The sequence below is a fragment of the Lynx rufus genome, unplaced genomic scaffold (genome assembly GCF_022079265.1).
Source record: "Lynx rufus isolate CCGP_SWC_20201006 ecotype Redwood Valley unplaced genomic scaffold, mLynRuf1.p SCAF_4, whole genome shotgun sequence".
In the NCBI taxonomy this organism is placed as follows: Eukaryota; Metazoa; Chordata; class Mammalia; order Carnivora; family Felidae; genus Lynx; species Lynx rufus.
In genome coordinates this window covers 158521572-158542707 of record NW_025814856.1, presented here as the reverse complement: position 1 = coordinate 158542707, position 21136 = coordinate 158521572, and the positions used below count along the sequence as shown (strand labels likewise).

Below are 21136 nucleotides of genomic sequence, written 5' to 3'. Positions count from 1 at the left end.
TTTGGCATCGGCAGCGATATCCCCCATTTCATTCTGGTATTTTTAAGTCATGTGTTTTCAAGTACTATTAGAGGTTTCTAAATTTTATTCACCTTTCAAAAGAACCAACTATTTGTTTTATTGATTTACCTATTGATTTTTTTTAAGTTCAATGTTTTCTATTCTTATATTCATTACCTGCCATCCCCTGCTTGCTTTGATTTTATTTTGCTCTTTTTTTTCTAGGCTCTTGAGGTAGGGACATCTATTATTAATTTGAGACTTTCCTTATTTACGTATTTATTCATTTATTAATTTTAATTCCAATATAGTTAACATAGTGTTATATTACTTTCAGGAGTACAATATAGGGATTCAACAATTCCGTACACATCCAGTTCTCATCATAAGTGCCCTCTTTAATCCCCATCACCTACTTCCCCTATCCCTTCACCCACCTCTCCTCTGATAACCATCATTTTGTTCTCTATGATTAAGAGTCTGTCGGGGCGCCTGGGTGGCTTAGTTGGTTGAGCGTCCAACTTCAGCTCAGGTCATGATCTCACTGTCCGTGAGTTTGAGCCCCTCATCGGGATCTGTGATGACAGCTCAGAACCTGGAGCCTGCCTCGGATTCTGTGTCTCCCTCTCTCTCTGCCCCTCCCCTGCTCATGCTCTGTCTCTCTCTCTGTCAAAAATAAACATTAAAAAGAGTCTGTCTCTTCTTTCCTTTGTGAATTTGTTTCTTAAATTCCACACATGACTAAAATATGATATTTGTCTTTCTCTGACTTATTTTGCTTAGTCTTATACTGTCTGGCTCCAACCACGTCATTACAAATGGCAAGATTCCATTCTTTTTTATGGTTGAATAATATTCCATTGTATATATGTATGTATATACATATATGTAGGTACATATGCATATACACATGTATATACATATATACATATGTACATATACATATGTATATATGTATGTACATATGCATATACACATTCATCATCTAATGGATGCTTGGGTTGCTTCCATAATTTGGCTATTATAGTGCTTCAACGAACATAAGTGTGCATGTATCCTTTTGATTTAGTATTTTTGTATTTTTTGCAGTTGCTGGATTGTAGAGTAGTTCTATTTTTAACATTTTGAGGAACCTCCATATTGTTTCCACAGTGGGGGCACCCACTGTGGGAATCCAGCTTGCACTCCCACCAACAGTGCAAGAGGGTTGCTTCCTTTTTCTCGATAATCTCACCAGCACTTGTTTCTTGTGTTTCCGATTTTAGCCACTCTGACAGATGTGCAGTGATATGTCATTGCAGTTGTGAGACTCTTCCTCTTTTCTAATTGTATTTATTGTAATATACACATTGATTGAACATTTCCTTCTCAGCGCTGAGGTGTTGTATTTTCATTCTCATTCAGTTCCATGTATTCATTTCTCTTGAGCTGACTTTGACTTATAGATTCAAAAGTAATTTAAAAATTTTTAAATGTTGGGAGAGTTCCCTATTTTTCTTATGTTGATTTCTAGTTTGATTCCATTGTGGTTGGAGGACCCACTCTGTGTGATTATTTCTTTTAAATTTATGGAGATATTTTTTATGGCTTAGACTAAGTCTATCTTGGTTTATGTTTTTTCAGTCTTTGAAAACACTGTGTATTCTGCTGTTGTTGGAAGGAAGGTTTTATAAATACTGATTAGACTCTTTAGGTTGATGGTGTTCTTGAGTTCTTCCATATTCTTGCTGATTTTCTAGTTGTTCTATCAGTCGTTGAATCAGGGGCACAGAAGTCTCTAACCATTTGCGGACTGTTCTAGATCATCTTCTCAGTTCTGCCAGTTTCTGCATCACATATTTTGAAGCTCTGTTGTTTGGTGAATACACATTTAGGATTGCTTTGTCTTCTTGGTGGATTAAACCTCCTGTCATCATATCCCTTTCTAACACTTTGCTTTCTCTGGTATTAATACAGCCATTCTTGCTTTCCATTCATTAATGCTTGCATAGGATATACCTTTTTGTGTCCTTTTATGTCAGTCTACCCATATTGTTGTCTCTGAAGTGAGTTACTTGCAGACAGCAAGCAAGAAATAGAAGAGTCGTGTTTTAATATACTTTGACATTCTCTATCTTTATTATTTATTTTAAAGTTTATTTATTTTGAGAGACAGAGTGTGTGTGAGCAAATAAGGGGCAGAGAGAAAGAGAGAGGGAAAGAGAGAATCCCAAGCAGGCTCTGCACTGTGACCACAGAGCCCAACACAGGGCTCAATCCCAGGAACTTCAAGATCATGACCTGAGCCAAAATCAAGAGCCTGACGCTTAACTAAGCCACCCAGGTGCCCTGACATTCTCTGTTTTTAAATTGTTGTATCTAGACATTTATATTTAATCTAATTATTGGTGTGATGGGGGTTAAGTCTCACTTTTTTTATTTTCTGTCTCAACTCTCTATTTTTTTGTTTCTTTTCAAAGAATTTTGACTTCCTGTGTGTTACTTGACCATTTTTTTAGAGCTCCATTTTGATGTGTCAATAGTGTTTTTGGTGTATCTCTTTGTATAGTTTTTTGGGTGTTTTTCATAGCTTAGTTGTTCTAGATATTATATATACATCATCACATTCAATTGATGTCATTTTTTACCAGTTTGAGTGAAGTATAGAAACCTTATCTCCTTTCATGTCTTTACTCTCTCCAATTTATAGTATAGTGATCTTTAATATTTCCCCTACATAAATTTAGAATACACCAGATAATGCCATAACTTTTGCTTGAGCCATCAACCATAATTTAGAAAATTTAAGAGGATAAGAAAAGCCTATGGATTTACTCCTAATTTTGCTCATTATGCTATTTCTTTCTTCCTGATATTCCCAGTTTCCTTCTTTTCTAATTTCTATTTAGAGCTATTTCATTACTTTAAGATGATATTCCATTGTATTTTGGCTTCCATGATGTTTGGTAAAGAAGTCAACTAAAATTTTACTGTTCCTTTTAAAGTAATGTTTTTTTCTTCCCCCCAAAGTTGTAAAGTTTTCTTTCTTTCCTCTTTCATTTTTCAGTAGTTTGACTAGTATGTTTCTAGTAAGGTTTTCACTTTTCTTTTTTGGTTGAAATTATTTTTTTAAATTTTTAATTGAGTGTTATTGATAATGTTACATTAGTTTCAGGTGTATAACATAGTGATCCAACTACTTTATATATTATGCTATACTCACCACAAGTGTAGGAACCATCTGTCACCATACAATGTATTACAATATCATGAACTGTATTTCCAGTGAAGTTTTCTTTATATTTATCCTGCGAGGACTTTGAGCTTCTTGAATCTGTGTATTGATATTGCTTATCAGACTTTATAAGTTCTTGTCATTATGTCTTCAAATAATTAATCTGTCCCATTTTTTCTTTTTCTTTCAGGAACTAGGAAATGAAGGTTTGTTAGAACTTTGGAGTATTACCCACAACTTTATTTTGCTATTTTGAGTTCTTTCCATTCTTTTTTCTTCCTCTACTTTACTTTTGGTAATACATATTGAACTGCATTTGACTTCACCAATTCTGGCTTCACTTGTATTCTGTCTTCTATAAAATACTTTTTTAAGGGAAGATTTAGAATTTTCACTTGATTTTTTAATAGATTCTTATTTTATGACATTTATTTAATAGTTGTGTGGGTTTGTTTCATTCCATAAATATACTGTAACTTAATGCATCTCTTTCTGACAATTAGATTATGGATTATGTCCATTTTATTTGCTATGATGTGTTATGGGGCAATAAATATATGTGCGATCTCTCTCTCTCTCTCTCTCTCTTTCTCTCTCTCTCTCTCACACACACACACACACACACACGAGTTTTTTTTTTTTTAATTAAAATCTTAGATGTATTCCTAGGAGTGGAATGGATGAGTCAAAGAACATTTATTTTCTTGCTTAGAGACAAATGAAAGCAAGAGAAACAGATATTTCAAAGCTTAACTTGGTCAAGAATCCCTCATTGGGAAAGGGGGCCAACTCTGCAGTTTAGACTTTGCAAAGCTGAATTCATCCTCCCCTTTAGTTTCCTACCTGATAGGTTCTTCCTCCATACTTGCTCTTGGGAAGCATCTTCCTTAAACCTCTGACTCAAATGGGGAATAATATCCTCCCTATGGGTTATTCTTACCATTACTTAGGAAGTGGAAAATGAGAAAACAGAAAAAGAAAAATAGTCTCCTCAAACTTGAATTCAATCACAGGATGGATATGGAGAGCTATAAATTTAAGGGAAGACTTTTCACTCTAGCTGCCAGTAGACAGCCTCCAGCTACCAGCCCCTTCCAGGTGACTCTGCTGCAGTGATGTCTCATTCTAGTGCATGTGTTTCTGGTGCCACTTAGAACCAACAACAACTGTGGTGGGGATACAAAGGCCCAGCCATCATGGTGCAACTGGTAGGCCATGTGTGTTTCAGAGCTGCCTGTGGGATTGAATGAGTCTTTGTTGCACTGGCATGGTAGGTTTCTTGCCTCCATGTCCCTTCTACAAGTGTTGATCCCTAATAAATATCCTGTTGCAAAACTTCATTGTAGAGTCCACTTCTGTAGATCCACTCTGGGATAAGCTGACTAAATGTGTAGACCCTTGATCCTTTCATGATTATCTATCTTTCTATCTATCTATCCATCTATCTTTAAAAGTAATCTCTACACCCAGCATGGGGCTTGAACTCACAACACTGAGATCAAGAGTCTCATGCTTTACTAACTGAGCCCCCCAGGTGTCCCCATAATTACCAGCCTTGAGATCTTGTCTCATCTTACCCTCTGCTTTGATCTAACTGCCCTTGAATCTCAAATGGTTTGACACATTTCAGACACACCTTGTCTTAGGGTCTTACCTGCTAGGTCTTTGGAGTTTTCCAAATGGAAGCTCCATCATATACACTACCCTTAGTCTTCCTTCATGATACTCACTTGCCACAGCACAACAGATATACCCCAAGTCCTCGATGCCTTATAATGATATACATTTTATACTTACACAAAGGCAGACATAGGCAAGGCAGCCCTTGCTCATTTTGTAGCTGTGCCTTAAGGAACACAAGTTCTCCTAGTAGATCACAGCAGGGAAACGGGTGGATGACACATACCTGCTTGCAACTACTGTAGCTTGGAAATGACACACATCACTTCTCACTTTTTTAGGACAGAAACCATCATGTGTATTCATTCTAGTTTCAAGGAAGACTAGGAAATATAGGGAATTACATGGATATGTTATAATCTCTGTAACTTTCAAACATGTGATGGAACTGGTTTCTACTGGCTTACTAGCATTGGCTGTACTCATGCCTTTCCTACTTCATGCTCAGTGGCGATGCAATGGTTGCACAGTGGCAGGAGTATTTACACTAGAACATTGGCAAACACTATAAATAAGGCCCTCTTTCCCCCTAAGAAAGCTCGTTGTTAAGCACTTACCATTTCTTCATACACAAGAATTTTTCAAGTTTATTTATTTTGAGACAGTGTGTAAACAGGGTAGGGGCAGAGAGAGGGGGTGAGAGAGAATCCCAAGCAGGCTCCAAGCTGTCAGCATAGAGCCTGACATGGGGCTCGAACTCATTAACCGTGAGATCATGACCTGAGCTGAAATCAAGAGTTGGATTCTTAACTAGCTGAACCACCCAAGTGCCCCCACAATATTTTAAAAGCTCTATGCAATGTAGTGATTTTTCTCCCAATTTTAGGGTTTGCTCTAAGAATTACTCTTTTTCCTTATGTAATTGACCTCAAAAGGAAGGCTCTCAACTGGACCTCATCTGCTATACAGAAGGATAATCAATTTATCATGTATTATGTAGCATAGCATCACAGCATTTAAATACACATGGTAGATGCTCTTTTATTTTGCACAGTTGCAGCAAGTTTTCTACACAAATAGTTCTCAGTACATGGTGAGCTAAATTCACTTGTACTAAAATTATAATTTTTCTTCATGTTTATGATTTTGTTTAAGACCCATGCAATAGCATGATCTGAGTAATGAAAACATATTGGCAATAATTGTATATTCTTCTGTAGATTTAAGATGGAAATATATATATATTTGTAAATGTTTATTTATTTGGGGGAGAAAGAGAGGCAGAGCATGAGTGGGGGCAGAGAGAGAGGGAGACACAGAATCCAAAGCAGGTCCCAGGCTCTGAGCTGTCAGTGCAGAACCCGACGTGGGGCTCGAACTCTCGAACTCTGAGATCATGACCTGAGCTGAAGTTGGTGGCCTAACCGGGTCACCAGGCACTCCAAGATGAAAATATATTGAATGGAGAGTGCTGTGACATCCATCTTAGACACATGCATAGGTACTCACTGTTTACCCACTGAGTGGCTACTGATATATTTGCAGTTCAAAGGGCTATCTTAAAATGCATGAAAGTCCTGTGATATTCTGAGCCTTGACTTCTTGCTTGATTAAAGAGCTTTCTTTGCTTATACAAAAATAATTACCATAAAGAACAAGACAGGCAGCCAGCTCATCCTTTCTAGGCTTAGTTCCAACAGTCTGGTTAAAGATGGTCCTCACTGCTTCGGTGGATTCAGGCTGTTCTAGGCACCACCTTATGAATGCGGAGTCTCTATGAGCTGATGGTAAATGTGCAATCGTGGTCAAAGATATCAGTGAAAATAATTATATTGTCACTATAAATCTCTAATTTTTTAAGACATAGTCAAAGATGAAACAGTGAGGATTGTGATACAGAAGCCAATTCACATGCTATGTTTAACATATAAAAGGTATGTATTATCACATATATCATTTTGTCCTTCCCAATGATCACCCTGTTCATTATTATGTAAAAGACACTGAACGTTTTTGTTAAATGAATGAGTGTCAGAGTCAGTGAAAAATACATACATCCAGGGTGAAATAGGAGATCTTTTGTTTTTGCAAAGTTGTGACTTTTGCTTTAAAGAACATTTTTTTTCTGTTAGATGTTAATGATTTGACAATAACTATTTGAAAAACTGTAACAATTCAACTAATTAGTTATGAACATATTGTTTCCAGACTGTAAATTGGAATTGGTTTCTTAAACTATCACAAACCTATGGAAAAATTATAACAAATGCATTTTGTAGTTTATATCCGTTTTGTGGTTATAGTTTGGAGAAATCTAAAGAAAAAGTTGTATTAATTAAAAGAAAAAGAGCTGGGCGTTTGGGTGGCTCAGTCTGTTGAGTGTCCAACTTCGGCTCAGGTCATGATCTCATGGCTTGTGGGTTCAAGCCTCTCATCGATGCCTGGAGCCTGCTTCAGATTCTGCGTCTCCCTTTCTCTCTGCCCCTCCCCTGTTCATGCTCTGTCTCAAAAATAAATAAAAACATTAAAAAAGAAATTAAAAAATTTTGATACATACTTAAAAATGTCCCTCAAAACTGGGGTGCCTGTGTGGCCCTGTCAGTTGAACATCCAACTTCGGCTCAGGTCATGATCTCACAGTTTGTGGGTTTGAGCCCCGTGTTGGGGGCTCTGTGCTGATAACTCAGAGCATGGAGCCTGCTTTGCATTCTGTGTCTCCTTCTCTCTCTGCCCCTCCCCCACTTGTGCTCTGTCTTTATCAAAAATAAACAAATGTAAAAAAAATTTTTTAAATAAAAAATAAAAGAAAAAGAGCTGCTTAAAGTAACTTTGAAGTTAGTTTCAATGTATGGCAGACATTTGAAGTTTTTAAACTACAAATCTGAGAGAAGCATCAGTTAAGATAGAGTAGGGTCTCCTTATGGGCAACAGCTTACATGATGCCCTTACAGTATTTATAGAAAATGAAGTGTCATTTCATTTGACATCATATTTATAGAAAATGACACTTCATTCTGCATAACAGTGTATTGAATATGTGATATTAAATTTAGCTGCAAAAATAATTGTCTAAAGTTCAGAATTGGCTAAGAAACATCAGTAGTATATCATTCTTTTTAGACACTAGAAACAATCAGCATGATTAAGATATGTCTAATCTCTAAATTAGAAAGTTAATAATTAAATTTAAAAAAACCTATGTCTACTGATTACCAACACTTGCCTCTTGTATATCACAATCTTACTTCCCAGATTATCTTTCCTTCAACTGTGGTTATTTTTCACTTTGGATTATTAAATCATTTATTTCACATTTTGGTTACATTATGTTGATACTATTTTTTTTAATTGACCAAAACCAAAAGTCAAGATATCACAGAGCATGAAATCGTTACAGCAATGGAAGAGAGAAAATATAAAAGCATTTGATGGTTGAACAACAGCTCAATTTGTTAATTGACACAATTAAAGTTCATCGGTTCATGAAAATAAAAAATAGTAAAAGCACTTCCTCCCCTGCTGTATGTTTCCACTGAACATACAACATAGGAACCTCTGAAAAATGTTTCTTGAGCTAAGAAGTTTTCCTATATATCTTTGTGTCTACAATTGTTTGAGAGAATCCAGCAGTATTGGTATTCATCTTATTCTACTCTGGGACCAGAAAAATATTTCCTGAAAGACAGATGCTATCATAGTAGGATATATGTTATCACTTACGAGTAAACTGGGAGAACAGAACTCAACCTAACTCGAAGTCATCCTTTACTATTTCACTGTTTCATTTTGGAAGGCAATAAATTTTTGCTTATAAACACTATCACTAGGACTTTTGTTTTTAGGCTGATTGCCAGTCACTCAGTGGTAACAAGATTAGTAGCAAATTTTATGTTGAAAATTCTGCTGGTGGAAGGTATCCACAGCTACATTTTTTTATCCTTAGCCTTCCATCTTTGCACATCAATACCTTCATCTATGTGTGTGAAGTTCTTTCAACTTATGGCTGAGTCCAGAGAGCCATAGACTGGACAAGGAGTCTCCTATTTTCTTTGCCTCCTATTCATTTTCATGTAAGTACCTGTTCTGGCCTCCACACCTAGTCACACTGTTGGAGGTAATGTGGAGAGTGATGTCAAATGACGTCAGGATGTCCACACTCACCTGGGCTCCAGGAAGAGCTCCCCAGGAGAATTTCTTTGCCAGTGCAGCTGCCTTGAACACAAACTCTGACTCAACAAGACAGACATCCAGGATGTGATTTTTGATTCACCATCATCCGGGTGATTTCTGTTTCCTCGTCCTACTGCAATAATCCATACCCTAAGCCACCTACCAATGCAAATAATGTGGTGGTGTTATCTCTGGCTATTACATTAGGATTTTACTTTAACCTAGAAGCAGTCCCACAGAGGGGAGACCTATTCCCCTTTCCAGCAGTCTCCAAAGTGAGAAATCCCAAGGTTGAAAATATTTACTCCACTTTCTGATGATGTTGGAGAGTAATGTAGCTGTTCTCTGCACTTCTAGGAGCAAAGTTTGTAATCTATGATCATCAGCTCAATACAATTTTCATGACTCTCTTGAGAACTTTTATTTTCCTGGGGGTGGTGCCCGTACTCATTATACATACATGCATATTTTCTAAGGGGAAAAGTTTTGCTAAACATTTGCTGAAGATCATTTTTTTACATTTTATTTGAGAGAGAGTGAGAGCAAGTGAGCGAGCTTGTGAGCAGGGAAGAAGGGCAGGGGGAGGGAAGAGAGGGAGCTAGAGAGAGAAGAGAGAGAGAATGTATCTTAAGCAGGCTCCATGCTCAGTGCAGAGACTGAAGCAGGGCTTCATCCATGACCCTAGGATCATGACCTGAGCTGAAATCAGGTCAGTCGCTCAACTGACTGAGCCACCCAGGCACCCCTGCTAAAGATCATTTGTGTTTGATGGTCTCTGGAGGAAAATATATATGGGAAGAGAAAGAGCAGATACATTCTTATAGAAGGCAAATCGATTTCCGAACATCTCAAAGGCTATAACCTGAGGAAAAGACCGCAATTTATGGGACATAACACTTGGATGTATAATAGTTCTCTAATTCAAAGGTGGTTTATAAGATCTGTGTTCCCTGATATCTAATAAATGGGTGCCTAGGAGCCTGTTCTGTCATCTCTAAGGGGAGTAAATCCTTTCAAGAAGATGACTATTTTCATCCACTGAAGAATAAGATTGGGAAGTAAAGTAAGATTATCATAATGACATTGGTATCAGTTTAGCACTTATTGTCTTTCAGGACCTCAGATATATACATCACACATACTATTTTAACATGTTATGTCCATATTATAGATGTGGATTGTGAAGTTAGAGAAATAATTGTCCATTCTGTCAACTACCAGCACCAAGAGTAGTACAGAAACTAAATCCTTTGCTCTCATTACTGAAGATCTACTCATTTTCAAAAGTTCGTAAGAAATTTTTGAACTGAGTAATTGCTCTGAAAGGCTTCATCTGCTTTCCTCAGTCTTTACCAACTCTTACTGCTTTTGTAATCCTTCCGGAATTCCCACTCATATTTCCCTGGTATGACTCATAACCTCAGAAGAGAGTAACTTCTCTTTCTCTTACTGTACAATTCTTCAGATGATAGGCTATATGAATCTAATCTCAAAAACATCTTCAAAATGTTTTTATTATTTTATCATTCTAGGATTCTTGCTCCAGTTCTGTTCCATTGGGCAAGTCACATCAGAAGGTGTCAACATTCTTTTTCATTTATCCCAGCACATTTACATCCACATAAGGTGTAAACATGATTACGCAACAAATGCAAATTACTTCCTTCAAATTGGCTTTATAAGCAGTAAGCAAAACAGGAAAAATAGGTGACCTGTTGGTTGAGATAGGTGAATCAGAGACAGAGAATTACTGTGGCACGCTAGCACATTATCTTCTTGAAATTATTGGGTAATGATAATCAAAGGAGATAATATATATTTTACAATTCACTGTTAAAATTTTGAGACTTAATACCTTTATTCCTAGTAGGTGCATCTTTGGGGCATCTGGTAGGCAGAATAATGCATGCCCCACCAAGATTTCGACATCCTAGTTCCAGGAATTTAGTTGAAGATCTTGAAATGCAGAGATTATCATGGATCATTCACAGGGGCCACTATAATCACAAGAGTCCTTGTAAGAGGGAGGCAGGAGGTCAGAGAGGAAAGTACATGCTATTCTGAAAATGGAACCAAAGAATGTGGGCAGACTGGAAAATTTAACGAACAAGGAAATAAATTGTCCCCTGAAGCCTCCAGAAAGAAAACAACCCTGCAGACCCATTTTAGAGTTAGGGCTTTTAGAATTACAGGATGATAAATTTGTGTTGTTTTAAGCCACTAAGTTTGTGGTAATATGTTTCAGCATGAATAATAAGGTAATATAGGAATGGTCATGCTTTATTTTCAATATGTTATAAAAAATAAATCCATTTCTAACTTCTGTGGCCACCCCAATACAAATTCAAAGAGAAGTTAGTGATTTCTGGTCTTTATTTAATCATATAAACAGCTTGGAAGTCAACAGTCCTGTATTCACACAAGAAAAAAATCTTAACCCATTGAAAATAAAAAAATCTTCATTATCAAAAGAGAAATAAGTTGCATTTCATTAAAATTAAAAGGTTGTGCTCTGTGAAAGACACTGTTAAAAATATGAAAAACTGGGTGGCTCAGTTGGTTAAGCATCTGACTTTGGCTCAGGTCATGATCTCACAGTTTGTGAGTTTGAGCCCCACAGAGGGCTCTGGGCTGATGGCTCGGAGCCTGGAGCCTGCTGTGGATTCTGTGTCTCCCTCTCTCTCTGACCCTCTTCTGCTCATGCTCTGTCTCCCTCTCTCTCTCATAAATAAACATAAAACATTTTTTCAAAAATATGAAAAACCAAGCCAAAGACTGGAGAAAACCTTTGCACATAGAGGAAAAATGACTTGATTCCAAAATACACAAAGAACTCAAAACTCAACAAGAAAATAAACAACCCAATTTAAAAATGGACCAAAACCCTAACAGACATCTCTTCAAAGAAGATAACAGATAGCAAATAATCACATGAAAAACGGTCTATATGATGTCATCAGGGAAATGCAAATCCCGATTAGAATGACTAAAATCCAGAACATTGAGAATACCAAACACAGATTAGGATGTGGAGAAATAGGAACTTTCATTTATTGCTGGAGAGAGTGCAAGACTACACAACCACTTTGGAAGGCAGTTGATTACAAAACAAGACTACAGAACTAGACATTCTTTTACCATGTGACCTACCAAACTGCACTACTTGGTATTTACTCAAAGGATTTGAAAACTTATGTCTATGTGGAATATCCAGACATTGGAATAGTCTTCTGCACTAAAAAGAAACGAATTATCAAGCAAAGACGAGACACAAAGGAAACTTCAGTGCCTATTACTAGTGAAAGAAGCCAATATGAAAAAATCTACATACTGTATGTTTTCATCTGTAGGACACTCTCAAAAGTCAAAACCGTGGAAGCTGTTATAAGATCAGTGGTTGCAAAGGGTTAACAGAGAGAATGGAGCACAGATGATTTTTAGGGCAGTAAAACTTCTCTGTATGATATTATACTGGTGGATATACATAATTATACACTTGTCCAAACACACAGACTCTGTGGTCACTATGACTGAACCCTAATGTAAATGATGCACTTTATGCGACAATGATGTGCCAACATAGGTTTATCAATGATAACACATGTACCACCAAAGTGGGGGATGTTATGTGTGGAGGCAGAAAGTATGGAGGGTATCTCTATACCTTCCACTCAAGTTTTCTGTGAATATAAAATTGCTCTAAAAATAAAGTTCATTAAATAAAAATGGGCAAGAGATATGAAGAGACACGGCAAGGAAGCACCTGCAAAGATACTCTGTGGCATATGTCATTGGAAAATTTCATATTAAAACAAAAAGGAGATACCACCCACTGCATACCTACTAGAATGACAGTGGTCTAAAGCCCTGACAACACCAAATGCTAGCAAGGATGTGGAGCAACAGGAACTTTCATTCTTTGCTGGTCGGATTGCAAAATGGTACAGCCCCTTTGGAAGATAGTCTGGTGACTTAATGCAAAACTAAGCATACTCTTGCCATTGATCCAGCAAATCAAGCTCCTTGATATTAACCTAAAGTTAAAACTTATGTCCACAAAAACCCTGCACATACATGTTTATAGCAACTTTATTCAGAATTATCAAAACTTAGAAGTTCCAAAGATGTCCTTCAGTAGGTGGATAAACAAGCTGTGATACGTCCATAAAACAAAATATTATTCAGCAATAAAAAGAAATGACCCTATGAGGCCATGAAAAAACATGGAGAAACCTCAAATGTGTATTGCTAGTGAAAGAAGCCAATCTGAAAATGCTGCATACTGTAGGATTTCAACTATATCACATTCTGGAAAAGGCAAAATTATGGAGGTATTAATAAGATCAGTAGTTGCAGAAAAAGAAATTGAGGCATCAATCCCATTTATAGTTGCACCAAAAATAGTAAGATACCTATTAGTAGACCTAACCAAAGTAGTGAAATACCCGTACTCTGAAAACTTAAAACACTGATGAAAGAAACTGGAAATGACACAAGGAAATCAAAACACATTCCATGCTCATGGATTGGAAGAACAAATATTGTTAAGATGTCTATAATACCCAAAGCAATCTACACATCTGATGCAATCCCTATCAAAATACCACCAGCATTTTGTCATGGAGCTAGAACAAACAATCCTAAAATTTGTATGGAACCACAAAAGACCCCAAATAGCCAAAGCAACCTTGAAAAAGAAAAGCAAAGGTGGAGGCATCACAATGCTGGACTTCAAGTTATATCACAAAGCTGTAGTAATTAGAAGAGGAGATCTTGGCACAATAAGAGACACATAGACCAATGGAACAGAATAAAAAAGCCAGAAAGGAACCCACAGCTATATGGTCAATTAATCTTTGACGAAGTAGGAAAGAATACCCAATGGTAAACAGTCTCTTCAACAAATGGTGTTGGGCACACTGGACAGTAACATGCAAAAGAATGAAACCGAGCCACTTTCTTACCCCATACACAAAAAATTGGCCATAGCAACTTCCTTCTAGATATGTTTCTTGAGGCAAAGGAAACAAAAGAAAAAATAAACTATTGGGACTTCATCAAAATAAGCTTCTGCACAGTGAAGGACATAATCAAAAGACTAAAAGGTGATATACTGAATGGGAGATATTTGCAAATAACATATCTGATAAAGGGTTAGTATCCAAAATATAAAAAGAACCTCTAAAACTCAACACCCCAAAAATAAATAATCCAATTCACAAATAGGCAGGATACATACATAGACATTTTTCCAAAGATGACACACAGATGGTCAACGGGCACATGAAAAGATGCTCAACATCACTGATCACCAGGGAAATACAGATAAAAATTACCATGACCTATCACCTCACACCTATCAGAATGGCTAAAATCAACATAAGGAACAACAGGTGTTGGTGAAGATGTGGAGAAAGGGGAACCCTCTTGCACTGTTGGTGACAACATGAACTGGAGCAGCCACTCTGGAAAACAGTATGGAGGTTCCTCAAAAAGTGAAAAATAGAACTACCCTATGACCCAGCTATTGCACTACTAGGCATTTACCCAAAGAATACAAAAATACTACTTCAAAAGGATATAAACCCTGGTGTTTATAGCAGCATTATCTACAATAGACAAATTATGGAAACAGCTCAGGTGTCCATTGACTGATGAATGGATAAAGAAGATGTGATATTTTTATACAATAGAATATTACTCAGCCATAAAAAATAATTAAATCTTGCCATTTGCAACAACATGGATGCAGCTAGAGAGTATTATGCTAAGCGAAATAAGTCAGAGAAAGACAAATACCATAGGATTTCACTCATATGTGGAATTTAAGACACAAAACAAATGAGCAAAGGGGAAAAAAAAGAGAAATAGAGGCAGACTAAGAAACAGACTCTTAACTATAGAGAACTGATAGTTACCAGAGAGGACGTGAGTCGGGCATGTGTTAAATAGGTAATGGGGACTAAGGAGTGCACTTCTGATGAGCACCAGGTGTATGGAAGTGTTCACTCTACTATACACCTGAAACTAATATTAAACTGTATGCTAACTGAAATTCAAATAAAAACCTAAAGATATTTAAAAAATGGTTCAGCATCAGTGGTTTCCAAGGGCTTGGGGAGAGCAAGAGCAGGATGAGTTGGTAGAACATAGCGGATTTGTAGAGCAGTGAAAGTAATCTGTGATGGAGTGCCTGGCTGGCGCAGTCAGAGCGTGAGACTCTTGGTCTTGGGATTGGGAGTTTGAGCCCCATGTTGAGTGTAGAGGTGACTTAAAAATATTTAAGAATATTAAATTAAAAACACTATTCTGTATGAATCTGTAATGGTGGATATATGTCATTATACATTTGTCAAAAGTCATGGAATGTATGAGACAGAGTGAACACTGATGTAAACTATGGGCTTCAGTTAATAATAATATATCAATATTGGCCTATTGATTGTAACAAATGTACCACATGTAATGCAAGACACTATAAACAGGAGAAACAGCATGAGAAGGGATGAGGGAGTATATGGAACTCTCAACTTAGCACTCAATTTTTGTGTAACTTGAAAATGGTACTAACAATAAAGTCCATAATTTTTTTTAAAAAGGGCATTAATGACTTATCTAATAAACAAGTTAATATCGAGTTAAGTCTGTTATTCAGTTGACAGTCCTTAATAAAGAGAACACTTTCAATAAAGAACTGAGAGTTGATGGAAGGAAGTGGGTGTGCTAGATGGGCTAGATGGGCGATGGGCATTAAGGAGGGCACTTGTGATGGCACTGGGTGTTGTATGTGATGAATCACTAAATTCTACTCCTGAAACCAATATTATAGTATATGTTAACTTGAATTTAAATAAAAATTTGAGAAAAAAGAGAAGAACTCTTACATATTGCTAGTGAGAATCTGCCATCACTGTAGAAAACAGTTTGGCAATTTTTTTATAAACATACACTTGCCATATAGTCCAGAAATCTAATCCCAAATAAAAACATACAGATATAATTTTTTTTTAAAAAAAAGAGAACACTTTCAGAACTAAAGGAAATGCTTTCGCTGACAACTACAGAAAAACACACTTTGTGTAAAAGTGATCTTACAAATATTAGCATAATGAGTATTGCTCACTCTGGTTTCACAAATCCAGAGGGCTTTTGCCACCGTGAAAGATTAAGTGATGTTGATGATTTCAAACCTATGTCCCATCTCTTGGTTTCACCCCAAACCATTTTAAGATGGATTGATTCAAACACTAAAAATATAGGTAGAAAAATTTATCCAAGAGTCTCTACAGGTGAGCCAATCTTGAAATACTGGCAATTATCATAAGCCAGAAGTAAATGTAACACTAAATCAGTGCTCAAAACCTTAGCTTCCAGGACCATTGAAGCATTTTCTAACGGACTTCATTGACTTTATCCTATCATAACCTGAAATGTGTCTTAAAATTGTTTATGTAATTCTAGTTAAGTTAAAGATTTCCACAACTTTTCATCATTTACTTGGATATGATTTCAAACAGAATTTACAGTTTCTTCATCATTTACTTCACGATCCTCATTATCTTTATTAAAATTATGTTCCTGTGAAGGTAGACCGATCAACTCTCATTATGGTGGTATAATCGATCAAGACTGCTTTTTGTACAGTTATCAACTGAAGCATTTAATATATTGTGGAAAAATATAAAATTTTATTGATTTTAAAACGTACAGCTCAGTGGCCTTATTCACACTGTATGCCATCACCATCACCACCTTCCATCTCCAGAACTCTCTCATCCCAGAGGGAAACTCTGTCCCCATTAAATAATAACTCCCCATTCCTCCCTCCCCTAATCCCTTATAACCACTGTTGTGTTTCTGCTTCCATGACTTTGACTCTTCTACATATCTTCTTGCTATCAGCTTGCCAAGTGCTTGCCAATATTGTTGAATTTTTCTGAAAACCGATTCTGGGTTTCATTGGTATTTTTTCCTCCTTTTATTGAGGGGTTTTCTGTTCTCTAGTTCCTTTGCCTGTGCCCTAATCTTCATTAGTTCCTTCCTTCTGCTGATTTGGGATTTGGTTTTTCTTCTCTTTCTGGTCCTTGGAGGCATAAAGTGGGGGTTGCTGATTTGCGACCTTTATTCTATTTTAATGTAGGAGTTTATGCTGTAAGCCACCCTTTTAGCACTGCTTTTGCAACATTCCATTTGGGGTCTGTTGTGTGTTTCATTTTTTTTTTTTTCATTTCTCCCCAGCTAGCTTCTAACTTCTGCTCCTGAACCCCTTGGTGAATTTTTCACTTCAGTTCTCGTATTCTTCAGCTCCAGAGTTTCCGTCTGGCTCTTTTCCACAGTTTTTATCTCTTGGTGATATTTTCATTTTTCTCATGCATCATTTTCCTTGGTTTGTTGTTTATTTGTGTTCTCTTTGAGACTATTGAGCATCTATCTTTAAAATAATTATATTGAATTCTTTGTCCGGTAATTCACAAATCTGCATTTCTTCAGTGGTAGTTTCGGGAGATGAACTTTGTTCCTTTGGCTCACGTTTTCCCAGTTTCTTGGCATATCTTGTGAATTTGAGTTGAAATGTGGGCTTCTGGAAAAACAGCTACTTCTCCCAGCCTTTACTGGCTTCATGGCGGGGAAGATCTTCGGCAATCTGCCCTGTTAGAGATTCTGCGGACCTTTTCAAGCTTTAATGGGGACGTAGTTTCTCTGAACTGGTGCGTGGATTTTCTCAGTTAAGAGGTTTGCCTGCTTCTTCTCTGGAGCCTGTAAACACTTGCTCCCCCTGGTGTTTGTCTGAGATGCTACAATCCCCCTACAGCTCTATAAGTTAGTGTTTGTTTCTCAGGGGCCGCAAGATGGCCCCCAGACCGCCATTCCCAGCAGGTCTCTAAATCACACCAGATGGAAAACATTCCTCGGCCATCTCTGAAAGCCAGAATGTAATACCCATGGTCCACTCCTCTCCTTTCATCCAAAGAGAAAGTGGAGTTAGGAAGGAATCCTCTGATCATGCCACACGGGCCCAGGGATGGGGAGTGACTAGGACAGGAAAAATATCACAACCTTGCCTGATCACTTTTCTGTAACTCTTCTTGACTTTGTGCTTCTCCAGGTGCTGCAGCCTCTCTACTGGTTTCTCATAATGGCTATTTGATCTATATATTATTGTCTCCTAGGAGGAATGGAGGAAACTCAGGGATTTCTATTCTGCTACCTGGCTAATTTAACTCTTTTGATAATTCTCACCATCAAATCATGAATCTTCTTGGGGAAATTTCTTGAGTTTTAATACACCAGCAATCATATCTCTTGAGAAGACAAATTCCCTGCTGAAAAATTCTACCATTCTTCATATTGCCCTCTTTTTCTGCAATGCTCTGTTAAAAGCAGCCTTCATCTGAGCATTCCTTAGACTGTAGATGAGAGGGTTCAGCAATGGGTTGAAGAGTGGTGAAACAGGGTAAGGATTTTCTGCTGCTCCTCACGTTGACTATTGTCTGGGACCAAGTCAACCATCATGGCTATGCCAAAGTAGACTCCAACCACACAGAAGTGGGAGGAGCAGGTGGAAAAGGCTTTTCTGCGCCCCTCCTTTGTCTGGATCTTCAGGATGGCCCAGAGGATGTGCACGTAGCAGATCAACACTGGGGAGAGGGGCCCAACTAAGATAAACACACCACCAGCAAAGACAAAAACTTCATTGATCCAAGTATCACCACAGGCCACTTTGCGGACAGATAGGATTTCCCAGAAGAAGTGGTTTACCTCCTGGGGCCCAGAGAAAGTCAACCTTAGAGAGAGAATTACATGTACTAGGGCTAGGGAAAATCCACATGCCCAGATAGCGATGACCAGGAGCATGCACACTGTCCAGTTCATGATGACAGTGTACTGGGGCGGATGGCAGATTGCCACGAACCCGTCATAGGCCATCACTACCAAAATCAGGCACTCTTCACCAGCACAAGTCACAAACAAAACTATCTGCATAGCGCACGAGACAAAGGAGATAGTTTTTTTGTGCTTCACTAGGTTTTCCAGCATATTGGGCGAACTGCTGGAAGCATAGCATATGTCAATGATAGCCAGATGAGAAAAGAAGAAATACATGGGGGAATGCAGTCTGAGGTCTAGTCAAATGAGTCCCAAGATCACGCCATTTGCCAGCAGGTTGCAGATATGTAACAGGGAGAAGACACAGGAGAGGAGCACTTCAGTGTCTTTACTGAGCTGGAATCCCACCAGGATGATTTCTGGTCCACGATTGGTTGCCCCCCCCCATTCCTTGATGAAAGTTTATCAAGGACTGAAGTGTGATAGAAAGGTCAACACTGGATATGAATGAAAATTGAAGTTATTTACTCAGAGGAAAGGAAAGTTATGAACTCAGAGGAAGCTTTTATGCCTGTCCCTACTTGACTTTTTCTTGTCCAATGTTTTAGTTTAAAATTTTTATTCAGATAAGTATCCAAAAATTAAAACAATATGATTATATATAGTTTACCAAATTGTTTTAAAGTTTGCTTCATCAATTCTTTTTTTTTTTTTCCTATGTACACATTTCTCCCCCTTGGCCACGTGAGAGTAAAATGTAGGCGTAATGCCAATTTGTCCCTTCATTTTTTTCTAAGACAAGGATATTCATATTCAGGATAAGTAACCAAAATCAGGATATGTAACATTAGCATGATTCTCTATTCTAGATACAGCATTTTCTGCCCCTCTGGTCCAAGATGCAATCTTGCATACATTGCATCTCCTCTAATATGAAATAATCACTCAGTCTTTCCCTTGAAATTGATATTTTTGAAGCATAAACACCAGTTGTTTATGTCTCTCAACTTGGGTTTTCCATTTATTGCCCCTTTTTAGTTCAAAATATAAATTTCTAATAGGATATAAAAAGTGTCCTTCTTAATGGCTTCCATTAATATACAGGTAATGTTAATTTGTCCCAATACTGGTGGTACAACGTGAATCTTGGTTAAGGTGGAGTCTTCAAGTTATCTCCAGCATAAAATTATTACTCCACAATTTAAAGCACTTTCTCACTTCTGGCGTCCTAAATTGTTCTAGCCTCAAGTTGTTTATTTCCCACTTCAGCTTGAAATAAGTTATTTCACTAAAAAGATCTAGTTCCTTTTAGTGAAGAATCTTATTTTCCAAAAAAAATCTGATTTTATTGGATCTTTAACAATATTTTTATCATGATTATTACCAAATTTCTAATATCCTCATTTAATTAGTAGAGCATATAATTTGACATGCAAACTGTTAAGGGGATGATAAATTCTTAAACTTACTTGTTTAATCCTAATACATCTTTACAGACTTCCTTTGGAGAGCCAAATCTATTTTACTAAATTAATATTAAGATTAAAGAAAATGAGCTTGATATGATACAGTGGTTTATTTGGGGCAAAAGGATACTTCCAGTCTTATTTAAAATTTTTTGTTTTTCTTTATATTTAGACAATCATAGATTCTCGGGAATTTCAGATTCACAGATTAGTTTCAACAGCCTGATACAATCTGTGAATGAAGACACACCTCATATGAAATTTTGACCTCAAGTTTTTCAAAGTGTCTTAGGAAAACATGAAATTTAATGAAAGACTAAAGAGATAATACTGGGAAACATGGCCAAAAGTGATCATTGTTAATAATTTGCATATAGTGTTTCATTACTTACTGTACATAGAATTTCATATATAATTAAAAATTAAACAGTGTTATTTCTTTTAGAATCAGTTCATGTAAGTTCCCCATGACAAAATACTTTTCTGCAGCATACATTGCCAGCTGTATACTATTTTATCTTTTAACTGATTTAATATATTACCTTCTAACTATATTGCATGCAATAGAAATTATGGCCCATGCTGACTCCATTTTATACATAATTTTTTGTACCTTTTGTTATTTTCCCATAATAGATTCATAGACACCAAAGTTCTCAGTCAAATCTATCTCTGTCATCATCTTTCTGTCTAAAAAGCAAACAAGCAGGAGAAAAGAAATCCAGACATATTATCACCAGAAGAAATCACTTGGGGGGAAAGAATCTCTAACTGAATAATCATGACTAATGTCAAACTCACCTTTCCTATGAAAGGGCCCCCACTTCAGCTTTTCAGC

The 21136-nt window shown here is 37.0% G+C and overlaps 1 protein-coding gene across 1 annotated transcript; it reads right to left on the bottom strand.

Annotated features, from left to right (window-relative positions):
• Positions 1-18427: 18427 nt before the first annotated feature.
• LOC124524461 (olfactory receptor 2A2-like) lies at positions 18428-19108 on the bottom strand. Its single transcript, XM_047096745.1, has one exon. It carries the CDS (start codon positions 19106-19108, stop codon positions 18428-18430), a length of 681 nt encoding a protein of 226 aa, XP_046952701.1.
• Positions 19109-21136: the final 2028 nt, after the last annotated feature.

What these genes read in the sequence shown, in the direction of transcription:
- LOC124524461 (XM_047096745.1), bottom strand. Translation starts at nt 19,108, where the DNA reads ATGTATTTCTTCTTTTCTCATCTGGCTATCATTGACATATGCTATGCT.